The sequence below is a fragment of the Acartia tonsa genome, chromosome 4 (genome assembly GCF_053477335.1).
Source record: "Acartia tonsa isolate MP-2025a chromosome 4, ASM5347733v1, whole genome shotgun sequence".
Lineage (NCBI taxonomy): Eukaryota > Metazoa > Arthropoda > Copepoda > Calanoida > Acartiidae > Acartia > Acartia tonsa.
The window spans coordinates 43,089,871-43,107,343 of record NC_137263.1 but is presented as its reverse complement, the minus strand read 5'-3'; the positions used below and the strand labels follow the sequence as shown (position 1 = coordinate 43,107,343).

General features: G+C 32.9%; 1 protein-coding gene across 1 annotated transcript in view; it reads left to right on the top strand.

The window, feature by feature from the left end:
- The first annotated feature begins 1,295 nt into the window (after nucleotides 1-1,295).
- The window catches only part of LOC145317313 (uncharacterized), a 60,661-nt gene continuing 44,483 nt past the window's right edge, over nucleotides 1,296-17,473 (top strand). The window contains exons 1-5 of the mRNA XM_080158334.1: nucleotides 1,296-1,452; nucleotides 11,197-11,456; nucleotides 12,030-12,131; nucleotides 12,311-12,381; nucleotides 13,249-13,317. Of these exons, the coding sequence (XP_080014460.1) occupies nucleotides 1,417-1,452; nucleotides 11,197-11,456; nucleotides 12,030-12,131; nucleotides 12,311-12,381; nucleotides 13,249-13,317 (538 nt within the window). The 5' untranslated portion in view covers nucleotides 1,296-1,416. The remainder of the gene's footprint in view (nucleotides 1,453-11,196; nucleotides 11,457-12,029; nucleotides 12,132-12,310; nucleotides 12,382-13,248; nucleotides 13,318-17,473) is intronic.

Genomic DNA, 17,473 nt, shown 5'->3' with positions numbered 1-17,473 from the left:
TCCTAGGTATATGTCAAATAAGTACATATGTATGTGTGTGTGTGAGTGTGTGTAAGAAGGCATGCAGCAGCCTCCGAAAAGAACAGTTTTCTCTGTCTGTCTTAAAAAATATCCGGCGCAATAGTGTAGATGCCTGCATGTGTGTGTGTGTGTGTGTGTGTGTTTGTGTGTGTGTAGGTGTTTATATTAGATGAAATAAATAGATATGTAAACAAAAGTAAGCGTGGCAATGTACCCATTGAACTAAATATTCATAAGATTGGTTATAGGTTAGGTTACCTTAAGGTCAAGGCCCCTTGCAAGGGTGCACAGTTAGTGGGGTCAGTCCCATGTGGGTGGAATTCTATTGGAACCATAATCAGCGAAGGCGCTTGTAATAAAATGACGTCATGCAATGCAAATGACCAATGATATACCAGAGCTGGATCTTTAAATCATTTTAGTGGTGAGCCAGATCAGGGTGAGCCAACTTTCCACCAATGAGAGCACAGCATTATATGAAATGCCGTGCTGTGATTGGCTGAAATTCGGCTCACCCCGATCTGGCTCACCACTAAAATGATTTAAAGATCCAGCTCAGTATACATTTATGTTGACCAATGGTAAAATGTATACTGGCCAATCATTATACATTTATATTGCATTGCGTCAATTTTTATTGGTACATCTATAAGGTGCTTCATGAACATCCTATTATTCTTCATGCTTTAAAGTAGTTGAACAACATCTTTGAAGTTTTACTTTGCTCCTATAGCCAGAAACGATATTGGCATCGTCCTCTACGGGCACTTGGGTTAATTGGAGTGGGGTGGGGGGTCAATCCTCCTCTATCAACTTTTTGTTGATAAAAAAAAGGGGACGATTTCTCTTGAGAGTGGAGATTTACCATCTCTCAAAATGGTCAACATTCATTTTAGACCTACAAGAAGCTCCACTGCAACTGTAAAGGAGTAACAGTCATCATATCAATTCAGCGGTTACTGAGATCCTTCGCTACAGACAGACAGATATCAGGTTACTTATGAGATATTTATATTTAACATTTAAAAAATGTTTTGTAAAAATCACAATCAAAACAAAGGGTTATTAGAATGTTGCAAAATAATCTATTATTATATTGATCTACTATGTTTATATCATTTAACTAAAATTTATATGTGTGAACCTGTGTGTGTGTGTGTTTGTGTGTGTGTGTGTTTGTGTGTGTGTATGTGTGTGTTTGTGTATGTGTGTGTGTGTGTGTGAGTGTATGTTTGAAAAAGTGTTCGCAACGACGACAACATGTAGTAAAGCTAAAAAGTTAAAAATGAGTTCAGTAGAAAATCAGTGCCAAACCGAGCGCTGGCCAAAAAAGTTATCTCATAATCAATTGTGTTTTTATTATTTTTTTACAATTAAAGTTATTTTATAAGAAAAATGACTCCTGAGCCGCAGTTTGCAGGACTTGAAAAGGTAATAATAAATTCTATTTTTTGTGGTTAGATTTAATTGTTTATTTTATAGACATGATTTTAAATAAAATGAATACTTTCATAAGATTTAAAAATTCAATAACGGTATTCTTTATATAAAATTAACAGAAAGAAAGAAATATAGCTATAAATCGGTTTAAAACTGTTTAAGTAAGCTTCTCTAAATCAATTTTAAATTACTCTCCCCCATAATAGTTTTAAACCTTTCCTAGACCTACAAGAAGCTTCTCTGTAAAAAGAAGTATATAGGTTCATTGATTAGAGATACATAAACATCCTTTTACTTTTATATAGGGGATTTTCTTAACATACGAATTATTTTTAAAAGCGAAGCTTTTTTATAATTAGGGTCGGTCCGTCCGTTCGTCCGTTCGTCCGTAACGGATAGCTTTTTTCGCTAATTTAGGCAAGTTAGAATTGTCCTATAGATTTCAAATTTTGTATGGTGATTCCTGTAGTAGTTAGGTACGATTTAGAAAGCGTAGCAACTCTATAATCATTACCAGAATGTCCGTACGTCCATTTTAAACATGTTGATTTTTTTACTTTTTTAATAACAAATTTTTATGTGATCTAATAATCCGATTGATCTGATTTTTGGTATACTGATTCCTGGGACAACAAAGTACAATATTATAAGCGAAGCAACTCTATAATCAAGTCCTAAAAATGTAAGTATGTCCATAAACATTATTCCTTATCAAGCAGTTTTTCAACAATTTTACTTACAATTTTGCTTCGACATTTATACATTTATATTCTGATTATTCAGTTCTGACACTATACAAGTGTTAGTGTCCGTTTGTCCTACGTTTCAGTGCTTCGCTTTTATGGATGTTGTCATCCTTGTTTTGTAATGTACTTATGTACTTTTAAATGTTGCAACTATTATGTAATGACTTTAACACAAAAAAGTAGATAAAATTAATAGTTATTTCTAGCATCGTATTATAAACAGCTTTCCGCGGGGCTAAAAAAACTAGTTTTAATCTTATAATTGTACATTTTTATATTCGTAGAAAGCTGGATATAATACGATGCTAGACATAGTTTTTTCGTATGGATGAGAACCGATTCCGATCCACCGGATTCGAATGAATACGAGAAAAGCTTTTCCTAGTTTCTTTACTATATATGAACTACGTACTTTTAATAGTTGCAACGTATTATGTAATGTCAATAACTTTAAAAATAGATAAATTACAAATCCTTTCCTAAGCGAAACTACCCTTCAATCTAAAAAGTAAGTCTATTCGATGTATTTTATATATATTTTTGTTCTTATACTTGCAATGCATCGTATTATGTAATACAAGCGGCTACACCCCTAGAGGCTTCTACAGGGCACTTAAGGGCGGGAGGTAAGTTAACTCCCCCCCCCCAATTTCAATTGTAGTTTTAAAAAGAAAAAGTAAAAAAAAATTTTGAAGGGAAATGGTCATTTTTGCTATGGATGATTTCTCTTGGGAGGGTGGTGTTTCCCTCCCCTAAAATAGTTATAAAATTTACCAGGACCTATGAGAAGCTACTCTATTCATAAACCCTCTTCTACATTTGATGTTTGTCCGTACGTCCGTTATGGATAGCTCTGATGTTAATTTAGACATGTCAACATACTCTTATTTCAAAATTTTGATAAAACAATGTAAAATTTAGAAAGCATAGAAACCAAAATATCACCACCAAGAAGTGCGTTTTAAAAATCATTTTCAACTATTTTGACATCAAAAGTAAAAGAATTATAATTTTGGCTTGTTGATTCAAAGTACGATTTGATACAATGTTTAAAGCGAAGTAATTTTATAAACAAGTGATCAGTGGCGTGCGAACCGAAGGGGGCGTTTGGGGCAATCGCCCCCCCCTAGCGACCAAAACGCCCCCCCCTGCCCCCCCCCTAGCGACCGCCCCCCCTGCCCCCCCCCCCCTAAATGTTGAAAAATGCCCCGTTTTGCCCCCCCCTGGTAAACAAAAATGCCCCTTTTTGCCCCCTACCCTACAAAAAGCAAAACTCTCCCAATTTCAAAAAAAAAGATCAAGAAATACTCAACAAAAAAAATTTTTGGCGCTTCGCGCCAAACAGACAGTTACTATTCATTTAACCTTAATAGGAAGTATCTTTTTTTGTATAATATAAACTTTTTACCAAAGAAATTTTGTACATCCCCAATGATGATACACAAAATTACCCCTTATATAGATTACAATTAGTGGATGCAACGTATGGAAACTCAACTTAATTAACCAACCGATCAATATTCCATTTAAGTCCCAAAAGATGTTGAGCTAACGAATAAGAAAATTGTTTATATGAAATATTTGGGACTAGTGTAATAAATAGCCCAAAACACCTTCCCTCCTCCCTGCATATTTGAAGAAAAAAATTTGCGCTTCGCGCCCTTCCAATTGGTTTCTGCTTTTTATCACATTGTATAAAAACATTTGTAAAAATCAAATATTTAATCAAAAAGTTATTTAAATAAAAATGAAACAGCGTTGATATTTATCTAAGCCTTTTTTTCAACATTGTATGTCTGTCTAAATTAATAACTATATATGATGTCATATGATGTTCAGGATAAGTTTATAATTTTTTTTGTGTACATACCCTTACAAAAAGACATGTTTTTTATGGCAATTTTCATTAAAGAGCCTTAAAACTAACTACACTCTATAATCCTAACTTGTTAAAATACGTCACTCTTGTTGTAGTTAATTGATTTCAGTTAAAAGAGGAAATAAATATTTTTCGGTGCGCTTTGCACACTGCCCTAATAAATCCTTGAAAACACCACTTCATGAAAAATTGACATATTGTTAAATTGCCATTTGAAGAGGGTAGGATATGTTGATATAACTTTTTATCTTCTCTATAATAGCTATGGCTGTCAGTTTGTAATGCTAATGGGGAAATGTAATTTTCTTAACTGCAATTAAAGATAGAAGGCTAAAACTTAATGTTAACACTCCCAACATTATGGAGTATAATTAAATATTAGAAATTTCTGGAGGTCGGACTGCTTTTTAGGACGTTTTTGGCAATTTTGTATCTTTCACAATTCCCCCATTGTTTGGTCCAATTAACAAAATTTTTGTAGCTAAGGGTATCAAAATCAAATTTCGGGTATAGTCCCTTTCGTGACATTGCCTCTTAATTTCTTCATATTTTCACAGTAGCTTTTCCCCTATTTATAGCCCCTGTGGGGCCATTTGCCTAACCCTGCGGGAAAATCACCTAACCTAACTTAACCTATAATAAACTATTAAAAGCTACTATGAAAATACGACGAAATGCCCCTTAAGAGGCGTTGCCACAAAAGAGACTATACCCCAAAGTTTTCCATATTTCTAAGAGATTTTCATATCTGTAGATGAAAGGACAAGTATTTTTTTTTATTTTTTACAAAGTTCTTTAGATCTTTGGATTTTATAGCACAATAAATTTTTTTGTGGATTATAATATCAAAAAAATAAAATCTCTCGTTGTTCTGAGCATCTAGTATGTAATTTACTTTGACTGTCATCACACAACATACAAGAAAAAGGATTTGTGACTTTTTCTACCTAAAATATATATTTATTTAAACTAATGCTCTTTAAATCTTCTTGTCTATATTCTTATTAATGATTTTTTGTGCTTTGCTACTTATAGATGTTGTCATCCTTGTTGTCATACAATAAAGAAATATTTAAAATCAGTTATACATATTAGGTTTATTTTTGGTAAATTATTTCCAAAATGAGTGTTTTTATCTCCCCCCCCCCAAATTTTTTTAATGGGGTTATTCATCCTTCCTGCTGAGATTTTATAACATCCCCTTCCTCCCATAAAAAATGTTTTGTGGTGGGGGGGGGGGGGGTGGAAGGTTAAATTATCTTCTGTACTTTTTTTTCGAAGATGCTTTCTAGCTCCCTTCCCTTCGGTCATTGCAGGGTGGGGAGAAGGGATGGGGGAGAAGAGAGGGGGGGAAGAGATGGGGTATATAAATGGGAAATAGGGATGGGGAAGAAGGGATAAGGACTAGAAGGCCCATAATCAAATAATCCCACCCCTTAAAACGCCCTTATTTAAAATTAGTATATATAATCAAAATGCCCCCCCCTAAAGCAAAGTGCCCCCCCGGGGCACTTTGATTTAGGGGGGGGCAAAATTTTACAAAATCTTCAAAATGCCCCCCCCCCCCTAGACAAAGTGCTTCGCACGCCACTGCAAGTGATATAATGAAAGTATTTCCTAAATAATATCTTGTTTCTTCAAAGGCTTGCACTTTATAATTAATAATTAATGTTAATTTAATTTGTTAATATTATTTATTAAACCGACTAAAGATACCTGCAAATGCTAAGGGCGCAGCTGCTTGTAATATTATAAAACTTATTTTACCAAAAACTTAATTATATTTCATATTTCAGTAAGATTCTTTACATTATTTACAAATTTTTCCATTTGTTTATTTTAATTATTTCTCATTGTTCTTTCAAAATAAACTTATTTAGAAATAAAATTTACTGTGAAAATAAGGAAGACTAAATCCATAAGTAGTAGTGCACAAAAATCTTGAATAGACAAACGAAAAAAATGATTTATAGAGCAGATGCTTAGTGGTCATAAAAAAGAGAGAAATAAAAGATGAAAAAAAGAAAAAGTTAGAATACAGAAATAAAAAAACCTTGTGCCCGTTTTGGGCCAATGCATTCACCCTACTGTCGCTAACATAGAAGCAGAAGGTCTTAAGTTATGAAGCATTATGTGCTGAGATCTGAACCAATGACCTACCTGAGATCGGAACCAATGACCTACCTGAGATCTGAACCAATGACCTACCTGAGATCTGAACCAATGACCTACCTGAGATCTGAACCAATGACCTACCTGAGATCTGAACCAATGACCTACCTGACGACGAGCAGGTGTCCTCCGCGCTACGCTACATTCGCAGGTCATAAAGATAAGTTTTATGTGACTAAAGCGATTGTTTTTATTTATACTTAAATATTTAATGAGTTTATTTATAAGGGTATGACGTTCTTCATATGAAATAATAGTGATAAATATTTGTATATAACGTAGTAAAATAGAATTATTTAACATTGATTTTTGGTCATTCACCGAAAATTGATTAAACCGCGCCTCCCCCTCATAAAAAAATATTATCGCGGGGCTCAAATTTCCCTAAACTTTGGATGTGTCTAGGGCATCCCTAAATTTTTCTAAGTGGGTAGTACACGCCCTTGGACACCTTATTTTTAAAAGCGAAGCTTTTCTATAATTAGGGTCGGTCCGACGAAAACTCCTCTTCCCCCCTTAGTTTCAATTTATTTTAAAAACATAACAGTGGTTTTCAGTGCTCAACAAGGTATTTTGAGTGAAAACGCCACAATTAAGATATTCTATAATTACAGTTACATAGTAGCCAATATTTTGATTTATTTTCGCAGCTAATATTTTTTTTGCTGTTCGACAAGAACTCTTGTAAAAAAAACATGAAATTTTAATTGCACTCATTTTGCGTATTACTTTTTCTAACTCAGCGAATACGTGCAAAAATTCACAAATAATTAGGTTGATACATTATACAACACTTAGAATGAACAAGCCTTCAATATGATAGGTGAATAGTACATTAGTATGTACTTTTGTGGATTTTAGATTTATTCGCAAAAAAAAGTAAGCAGTTTCCCTTAAAATGTCTAGTTGAGCAAAGAGCCCCCCCCCCCTTATTTTAAAATTAATTGAAATAATAGGCCAGGCTAGGGCATGCCACAGGGGTTAGACATAGGAGGAAAAAATATCCCCACCTTTTTTCATTCACAATTTATTTACAAAAAACGGAGAGATGGGGTTCATTGCTTGTAAGAAGAATAACCCAGAGTCATGAAATTAAAGTTAATTTTCACTGACAGCTATTAATATTTAAATTTGTTAGCCCTGTTTTAATCTTAATAATAAAAAGGAAAAATTTACCAACTACGGCCTTCTCCTATTCTTAAATAATGGATTATTCTTCTATATCACTAGGTTGGTTTAAACCAGGCTCGAACCTGCGAACTCCAAATCAAATAAAATTATTTGCGGTTTATAATAGTTATTTATCGTATCGCAAAATGGACAGCTTTCCGCTGGGTATTAAAATGAAAATTGTAAGATTAAATCAAGTTTTGTAAGCTCCTAGGGGCAAGAGGCTTGGGCAAAAAAAATTTAGTTTTATTCTAATTTTCGTGGAAAATTATCTGTAATACGATGATGTACATGATTTTTCAGTATGGCTAAGAACCAGTTCGAATCCAGCGGATAGTAATCGGAATCGAAGCCATACTGGATTTAATAGTTAAAAAGTGGGAGCACTAGATTCTAGTTTTTATAGATTGTTTTTATTTTTGCATACTAAATCAAGCATACAAGTTTTTATCCAAATAATAACGGGAAAAAGAACAATTTTCATAAGTGAAGCTTTTTATGATTAGGGTTGGTACGTCCGTAACGTTTAGATCTTTTAGTTAATTTAAACAGGTTAGAATTGTCCTATCGATTTAAAACTTTGCATGTTGAATGATTCTTATAACAGTTAAACAAGACTATATAGCACAGCAACTCTATATTCGTTACCAGAAAGTCCGTACTTCCATTTAAAACATTCTGATTTTGTTTACTTTTTGACAACAAATTTTTGTATGTTTATCCTACTCATCCGATTTCTGGAATGCTGATTTCTATTACAACTTGGTACAATGTTATAAGGGAAGCATCTCTATAATTAAGTTCTAAAATGTAAGTATGTCCTTAAACAGTATCATGTATTTAAGCATTTTTGCAACAAATTTACTAACAATTTTGTTTAGACTAATGCATTAATATTCTGCTCATTCATTTCTGACACCCTACATGTGTTAATATTCTTTTGTCCTTCCATTTCAGGGCTTCGCTTTTATGAATGTTGTCATCCTTGTTTATATAGCAAAGCTTCTCTATGAACTAATATTGAAATGAAAATAAACATGAAATGAGTTTTGAAGTGTTTTTGTTTGGGGTTATAAAAAAGAGCCCAGTAGAATATTCCCCCCTTAGGACTAGGAGCAGTGCTTCGTAGGGTTAGAACCCCCCACCCTCTTCCCACAGGGGCTAGAAACCTTATTCAAAGTTGAAAATAACAGAGTGGGAGGGGCTTTGGTGTTCAATTTATAGGCAATTCGTTTGGCAATACTTAATAGTTTAAAACAACCCTCCGCCCCCCCCCCATACTCCTACTTTCCCTGATTTAAAATTTGCATCAAACTTTTTGATTACGTGCCTTTCTTGTTAGTTAAGAAAAAGTTTGCAAAAATAAGTAATACGTTTTAAGAAAGGTGGATTTTCTTGTTTTTCATTTAAATAGTCACACACACAATCTATGATACAAAGTAGAACGATGTTTTTCTGTCTGTTTGTTTGTCTGTCTGTTTGTTTGTCTGTCTGTTTGTTTGTCTGTCTGTTTGTTTGTCTGTCTGTCTGTTTGTTTGTCTGTCTGTTTGTTTGTCTGTCTGTTTGTTTGTCTGTCTGTTTGTTTGTAGCGAAGGATCTCGCTAACCGCTGAATCGATCGGGTTCTACTTTACAGGGTAGCTTCTCATAGGTCCCGGGAAGGTTTATAACTATTTTCTTGGGGGGTGGACCCCCCTCCCCCCCCCCAAAAAAAAAAATACCCCCCCCCCCAAAGATAATTTTTTTTTAAATTCTTATTTTAAATCTAAAATACAAAAATTTGGTTTGATCAAACCTCTTGGGGCCCAAGCCCCTAGAGGCTAGTGGCGAAGTCGCTAGTCTTACTATAATTCAAAAACTTAACCATGAAAAATATAAAATATCATGCTCTTAGTAGTAATGTAGGACTATACTAAGTTCAACACTGAAAATTATATATTCAAGCCGTTCACAAGATCTTATTTGACATACAGACAGATAAAAATCTAAAAATGTATACTTTATAAAAGATTTCTTATTTTTTTTATTTTTGGATTTTTTCATTAATTTTTAAAAGTGAAGAGTATCTATAATTAGGGTCAGTCCGTCCGTCTGTCTGTTTGTATGTAGCTCTTATCGTTAATTTTGGCATGTTAAAATAGTCCTATTTATTTCAAACTTTGCATAATGATTCCTCTAACATTTAGGTACAACTCAGAAAGATTAACAACTCTATAATCGTTACCAGAAAGTCCATACGTCCATTTAAAATAAGCTTATTTTTACTTTTAATATGATTATCCTATTCATCCAAATAATAGCCCATTGATTATAGGATAAAAAAAAATAGTTTGAGGGCATTAAGAGGACAAAAACGATTAAATTAATATAATCTTAATTTTTTGCATACAAAAACAAGCTACGTAAAGCTGAATTGGGAAAAGATAATCAATTTTATTCTTATTTTCCCTTAATATCAGAACCTAAATCATTGTTATATAGCGTGATTTAAATTTAAAACAAGTATGACGTTATCCATAAACTCGAAGCACAACAAATCAGATTACATTTTTGGATTTAGAATAATATGTTAAAGATACTTTGCTTATAACATTGTACCTTGAGTCAATTTCCAAAAACTAAGGAAATTTTTCCAAAAAGAACATAATCATCACGTAAAAATTGACTTACAGACTTGTTGATAATAATTATAGAGTTGCTTGGCTTTCTAAATTGTAACTAACTGTTACAGGAATGATCATGCAAAGTTTAAAATCAATAGAAAAATTCTAACATGACTGATTTAATGAGCTATCCGTTACGAACAACCCTTTCCTAAATGTTGAAAATCTTTGATTTTAAGAGTAGAGGAAAAATACATTACATTGGAAATTCTTTGTATATTTGCTAATTTAATTTAAAACTGCAATTTTTGTGAAGTTTATAATAACAAGAATAAACTCTATTCAACGATATGTACTACAATTGTCGGGTATAGTCCCTTTCATTGCAACGCCTCTTAAGGGGCGTTTCGTCGAATGTATTTTTTTAAATCAGATGAAACTAAAACAGGTGAAACAAAAACTAGTGGGGCAAAATTGTTTTCGTGAAAAATCCACCAAAATCACATTAAAAATCAACAAAAATTAAACAAAATCATAGAAGGGTTACGAACATAAGATTTTATTTAATTTTGTAGATTTTTTCTGTGTTTTAGGAGGATTTTTCATAAAAATAATATTGCCCCACTAAGCGATTAGGGGGGCAAATTTTTTTTAAGATTTCCCCTCAGGTCTTTTTTCAAAGACCATAGAAAATAAAAAAAATATATTTAAATGATAGATATTTCTATATTATTCATTCAAAAATGAATCACATATTCGTATCATGAACGTAAAGACACGTAGATGAACACAGTAATAGTGTCTGACTGATTATGACGTAACAAAAAAAAATAGCCAATGAGAGGCCACTATAAATTTTACCATTGGTCAATAACGGCCTCTCATTGGCTAATTTTTTTTTGTTACGTCATAATCAGTCAGACACTATTACTGTGTTCCACGTAGATTCATTACCAAAAGCAGCTTTCGCTACTAAACTGCAACTGAAATGAGTTGAGATAACAAAATGTACTTTTATGAAGCAAATAGTAATTATAAAATATTTTTAGCAAGATTTTTTTTGTATTTTCATATTTTATGTACTTATGCATTTTGTGGATGTAACTGTATAATTTACATGCCAATATGCCCTCCCTCCCTAATTTTTACCTTTATTTTTTTATTAGGGAGCCAGCGACAGTGACTCAAGTATAGATGAGCTGGAGATTGTTCTGCGGCCACAGGACCCACCACAGTTCCCTGTCCTGCGGCCCAGGGACCAGCTACAGTCGCCAACACCGCTTCAACAGGAATCCCAGCTCTCTCAGTCTCCAGTAATGCGGCCACAGGACCTGTCTCAGTCTCCTTCCCCTCACTCATTCACAGACTCAGATATTCTGGAGGAGCCAGAACTTGGCCTGGAGGACCTGGCCGTTCAACAGGAAAGGTAGGAAACAGCAGTGATGGAGGGGACTTTATTGAATTTTGATTGGTTGGTTCATTTAATTAAGTGTCCAAACGTTTCAACTAAGGTTAGGCCGGATTCTCATTTGACCAGATACCTGATACCTGATATCTGGCTGATTTGTAATGTAGAAAACCGGATATTGAAGTAGGAAAATAATTTTCTTCATAAAAATCGGCTGCCTTTAGTTACAGACAGCCGGCTGCTGTTTAGCTGGAGACTGCCGGCTGCATCAGCTGACAACTGCCAAGTTAATTTTCAACCACGAATTTTAAACTACAAAAGGTGTAATTATCATTGGGGATTTACATCAATTTATCGGCCTTTTTCTTATTCCTTTAGATCCCTGAGGAAACAGGCTAAATAGAAACTTAATTAATAGGAAAGAGGAAATAAAGAGCTGGGTATTATGTTTGCACCGTATTTTGATAATTCAGTTCAAGTCAAAGTTTCCATATTTGCGTTTAGGTGAAAAAGTTTTACTTTTGATTAATTTAAATTTTACTTAACCAATTTTTAGTATTCGAAATAAGTTATCACTCGTTTTTTATTTAGTAAACCAGTAAACAATGTGACAAATCCTATGATTGTGGTGTCCAACAGACTTCCATTTGTTCTCAAGAGAAACAATCAGGGCGCTCTGGAACGAACATCCAGGTATTATAACTGCAAATCTGTATGTTACTAGTGACGGTCAATCTATACTAATTACCTGTTTTAACATATACTTATAAACTATATTTTTTGTGTTATCTTGTACTTATAACTAAACTTTATTGATAAGTAATAATGCTTTTTTTTTTACTTATGAACAATACATGCTTACTTTATTTTAGTGCTGGGGGCCTTGTGACAGCTGTGGCCCCGGTGGTCATTGAGTGTTCTGGAGTATGGATAGGATGGACAGGTAATATTCTGGAGTATGGGTAGGATGGACAGGTAATATTCTGGAGTATGGGTAGTATGGACAGGTAATATTCTGGAGTATGGGTAGGATGGACAGGTAATATTCTGGAGTATGGGTAGGATGGACAGGTAATATTCTGGAGTATGGGTAGGATGGACAGGTAATATTCTGGAGTATGGGTAGGATGGACAGGTAATATTCTGGAGTATGGGTAGGATGGACAGGTAATATTTTGGAGTATGGGTAGGATGGACAGGTAATATTCTGGAGTATGGGTAGGATGGACAGATAATATTTTGGAGTATGGGTAGGATGGAGAGGTAATATTCTGGAGTATGGGTAATATGGACAATTTAAGATATATAAGTTGGAAAGAATTTTAATGTTAGAGGGAGATTTCAAATCTGCATCAAATTTATGATTTTTTATAAAATTCGTTTTTTGTATAATTCTATATCTAAAAGCGGAAATACAATTTAAGTTAATTAATTTTGACATCTGTAATTGGTGGATTGAAAATTATCTTCGCTCTGATAGGAGAAGCTTAAGTTTCGCACATCATTCAACCAATTATAGCGCAGGTAGTTACCAATTTACCTATCCTATTGGTCAAAATTTATGAACTTTAATTGTATTTCCTCTTTTAGATAAATAATTATACAAAAAACGAATTTTATTTCAACACTCCCTCTAACATTAAAATTCCTTCCAACTTATATATCCTAATGGACATGTAGTATTCTGGAGTATGGGTAGGATGGACAGGTAATATTCTAGATTATCGGTGGAATAGAATAGGATATTTTCTGTTGAGCTATTCCAAAGTATGCTTAATATGAATGTGATATGATCATGTATATTTTGCAGGTTTAGCAGACTACAAGCAGGAGGACAGGATACCAGAATCAAAACCAGATGATTGTTCCCCTACCGCAGGTATAGAATGAATCGTCCTATTGAATTGAAACATAAGATTTCTGTTCACTTTTTGGGTAAGCATTTTTGGGTGGTGCCAACCTTGTATAAAAAACATATATGTATCTTCCGCTTACGTTATATTAGAAGGATAAAAATATTATAACTTATTATGATATAAGATAGTAAACAAATAATAAATTACGTAGATTTTATATCTGTTTTGACACTTAAGATTCAGGAAATGATAAAATAATATTTTTTAGAATTTATTATGAAATATGTTTTTAATAAATTTAATGTACCGTATAATATAAAGTAGTAAGGGTTTCTTGTTTGAAACTTAAGATATCAATAACTACTGAACCGATTGAGATCTCTATTTTAGGTAAGCCTCACATAAATCCTTTTTTGGGTTTAGGCTATACTATTTCCAGATTTAAGATTTAAGATTCCCTCTCGAAAAAAGGTCTTTTGATGCTATGGGCGTAGCTGCTTGTCTTATTGAAATCCTCATTACCTATAAAATAGGTAGCAAGCATAACAAATTAGATTATAATTCATATAGCCTTGTACCTTTGTCATATTTTTTGTACTTTAAAGTTATATTAACATACTATAGTTAAATTGGCATTACGTCAACAATATATCGTTGATATAAAAGCAATGTCTACTTTTATTCAATATGTCATATAGCTAGTCGCAATAAAACTTTGAATTTTAATTATTATGCAGTTGAAAATTATGCTGGTACCCAATGTTTTGTAAACACAATCTGTCTTTAGTTGTTTAATTTTAATTGGTTGGTACAAGGAGGGTAAAGAAACCTATATTGAGCTATAACCAAAACTGGAAATTTAGCTTCATAAATATTATATCATAAATTCTATTATATAAAGCAGTAAGCTTTTTTTGTCTGTAGCGAAGGATCTCGCTAACCATTGAACCGATATGGTTCTCCTTTATAGTGAAGCTCTTTTTAGGTCCCAGGATGGTTTTAGCTTACTAAATTTTTATTTTAAAATGTCTGGCTATGGCTTTAGGCTATTTTTTCCCTTCGAATATAGATCCCCTAGATGCTAGGGACGCATCCACTAGTTTTAGGGAAAGTATTTAGAAAATCTAAGTTAAAAGAAACATTTGTTAGGTAATAAGAATAATAGTTTTTTTTTACTTTGTACTTTTAAATTTTCTTAAAATTAGTATTTACAACAATTTTCGTTTTCAAGTTTTTTTCCCTGTAATTTAGACAACTGGTTGGTTCGCTCCTAGACTCTAAAAATATCCTAAAGGTGCCTTAAGACATCCATAAAGCTTCCCTGACAAGTAATCTAAATCGTACCATCTTTTCCCGGGATCATTAGCTTCAGATAAAAAGATCCGAGAATAGTCCCTTTCGTGACATCGCCTCTTAAGGGGCGTTTCGTCGTATTTTCACAGTAGCTTTTTTCCTAACTATAAGGGGCCAATTGCTATCGAAAACTCGTTGCGTGATTAATAAGATGAATTCCACTATTCTTTATAAACTGTCTGAAAACAAGGATGCTAACATCCATAAGTAGCGAAGTTCTTAAATATAAGTAAGCCCGGCAACTTTCCACAAGAAAAATATGAATTTATTTTAAATAGCAGGAAAAAAACTTTCCTGTGTACTCTAGAGCTGACTATATACAATTTTTTTCTGCAAAAATCAAATTACTGGACCAAGTAAATCTTACACTGGATGCTAATATGTATAGAAAGACTGACGAAAAGTTGGATATTTCAAATTATAGAGTATCTTCGTCACACAAAAAAAGTTCCTACAGTGATACGGACTGATGCACAGATGGACATGCGTATTGCGTATATCATATCACAGAGTAGCCTCGCTACTAAAATGTTTAGTAGATTTATATATGTCTTATTAGTGATCAGTTTATTTTAAAAACAAGGATGACAACATTCATAAACGCGAAGTTTAACAAACCAGACAGACAGACATACGGACATTAACAAATATTCTTATTTAGAAGTCCTAACAAAAATTTTATAGCAATACATCCCAAAATACTTGTTGCTAATTTTTTACATACTTAATTAAAGAGATGACTCGATTTTAGTATAATGCCTTATCGATCTAGTAATCCAACGCCTACAATCAAGGGAATAACATGATTACAGAAAAGCTTTGCTTGAAAAAAAGTAAGGGAAAGTGCATAAGTATTTCAAACACGGAGAAAAGGATAGTCCTTTAAAATTTCACTTTTACTTTAGGTCAGGTTTGTATAGGTTATATTGGGTACATGGTTGCCCCGCAGGGTTAGATAACTGCAGGTTTAGTCCCCGCAATGGTTAGGCAAGAAGAAATACATTACTCCTTCCCTTATTTTCAATTTATTTGGTTGGGGGCTTTTGTGCTCTCCAGGAACTTTGATGGAAAACACCAATTATTTCAAGGAATTTCATGATTTATTTACTTGTACATTTTCCCCAAAGAAATGAACAAAAATGTAACACAGATTATTCTGGGTCAGGGTCTGAGTGTTTCTACATTCATGTCATTTTTAGACGAATTAAATCGCATTAAAATAAAAAGTATAACGATGTATGTCCGTCTGTTGGTATAAAATTTTGTTTTAAAGCTACTATAAAAATCTGTAAAGGACGTTCGGTCCTAAATCTTTAAATAATATTAGAAACTTTGTTACTCGTTGTATCACATTCATAAGCTTCAGACAGACAGACGGACAGAGAGACATAACTTTTTTGTATTATAGATTGTTTTGTAGTTCAAACAATAAATATAAAAGATATTTTCCTTAAAGGCAGACAATTAATCAGAATAACGTACAGATAGACCTAATTACAAATACATTCCTTTTGATGAAATATTAAAGATGTCAACATAGAATAAAGTAAATATCCCCTCATTAGTTGGATAATCAAGATTTTTTTAAAAATCCAGTGCACGCGCCAACATTTAAAAAAAAAAACGCACATTTAAGTAAGTCCTATAAGCTGTATCTTAATTGTATGTATAAATTGTTTATGTCTGTTATCTGTAGTCCAGGAACCGTTATTCAGCAATTAATTTCAAGAAAATATCAAAACTTAGTGATCTTAAGGTATAAGAAAATGGACGAAAAACTAATATAAATCCCCAATAATTACAGATACTGTAGAAAAGGAAATTTCTAAATTTTAAACATCACAAGAACCCATTTTTTCCGAGACAAGCTGGTTATAAACTTTAGGTACAAGTGTAATTTACAGTCCAATGTGCCCTCCCTCCCTACCAAAACTTTATTAGGTCTCATTTAACCACAGGGAACTGGGTATGAAGGGAAGAAATAAAGTAGATAGGTTTAAATAAATTCTTAATTATCAATTAGATTGTTTTCAAGAATCATTGTTCCTAGTCCCTGACTGCAATCAACTGAAGGTCAAATGAGATAAAATGTCACTATTTAAATTTTAAAAAAGGGTACAAGGAAAGTGCAATAATACATAAATATTTTTTCTGTAATTTAGTTATGTCTTTTTAACATTTTCATATGGAGCAATTTTTTTTTGAAAAGGATTGGAATTGTAATTATTTTTCCCCATGTATCTGTCCATGTAAAGGCAAATAAGTGCATGTTCTAAATGTCTGTATTGATTTGTGAATTTAAATTTTCCTCTTCCCTTCGGGGACGAAACATTCTTCTGGGTTTAAAAAGATCAATTTGTCATATTTTAAATTAAACAGGGACAATTATGTACAAGCTAAAAATGTTTTTGATTTGGTAGCATGGATAGTTATTGGAATGAAATCGACGTCCAAGCTTTTTTAATTTGATTTCCAAAATCTCTTACGAGGGGTAATAATTCAAGTTTTGGAGTTGGAGGTTAAATGGTGGCGCGGCGAGATTTTTTTACACTCAATGGCTAAAATTTCCAATGATTCTTATATTTTCTGAAATTGAAAACTTTGTCTCGCAAACTTGGTGGTTTTAACAATTAATTAGAAATTCTTACAAATTGAAAAATTCTCATCAGACGCTTATTAATAAAGAATTATTTACTCGACTTACTTTGAAGTACAAACGAACGTACATACCCAAGTTACAGAGTAACCATATGAATACAAGATACTCCTATGTTTACCATATCATTGGTTTATATTAAACAAATATTTGCTCAGGATAAAACAAAA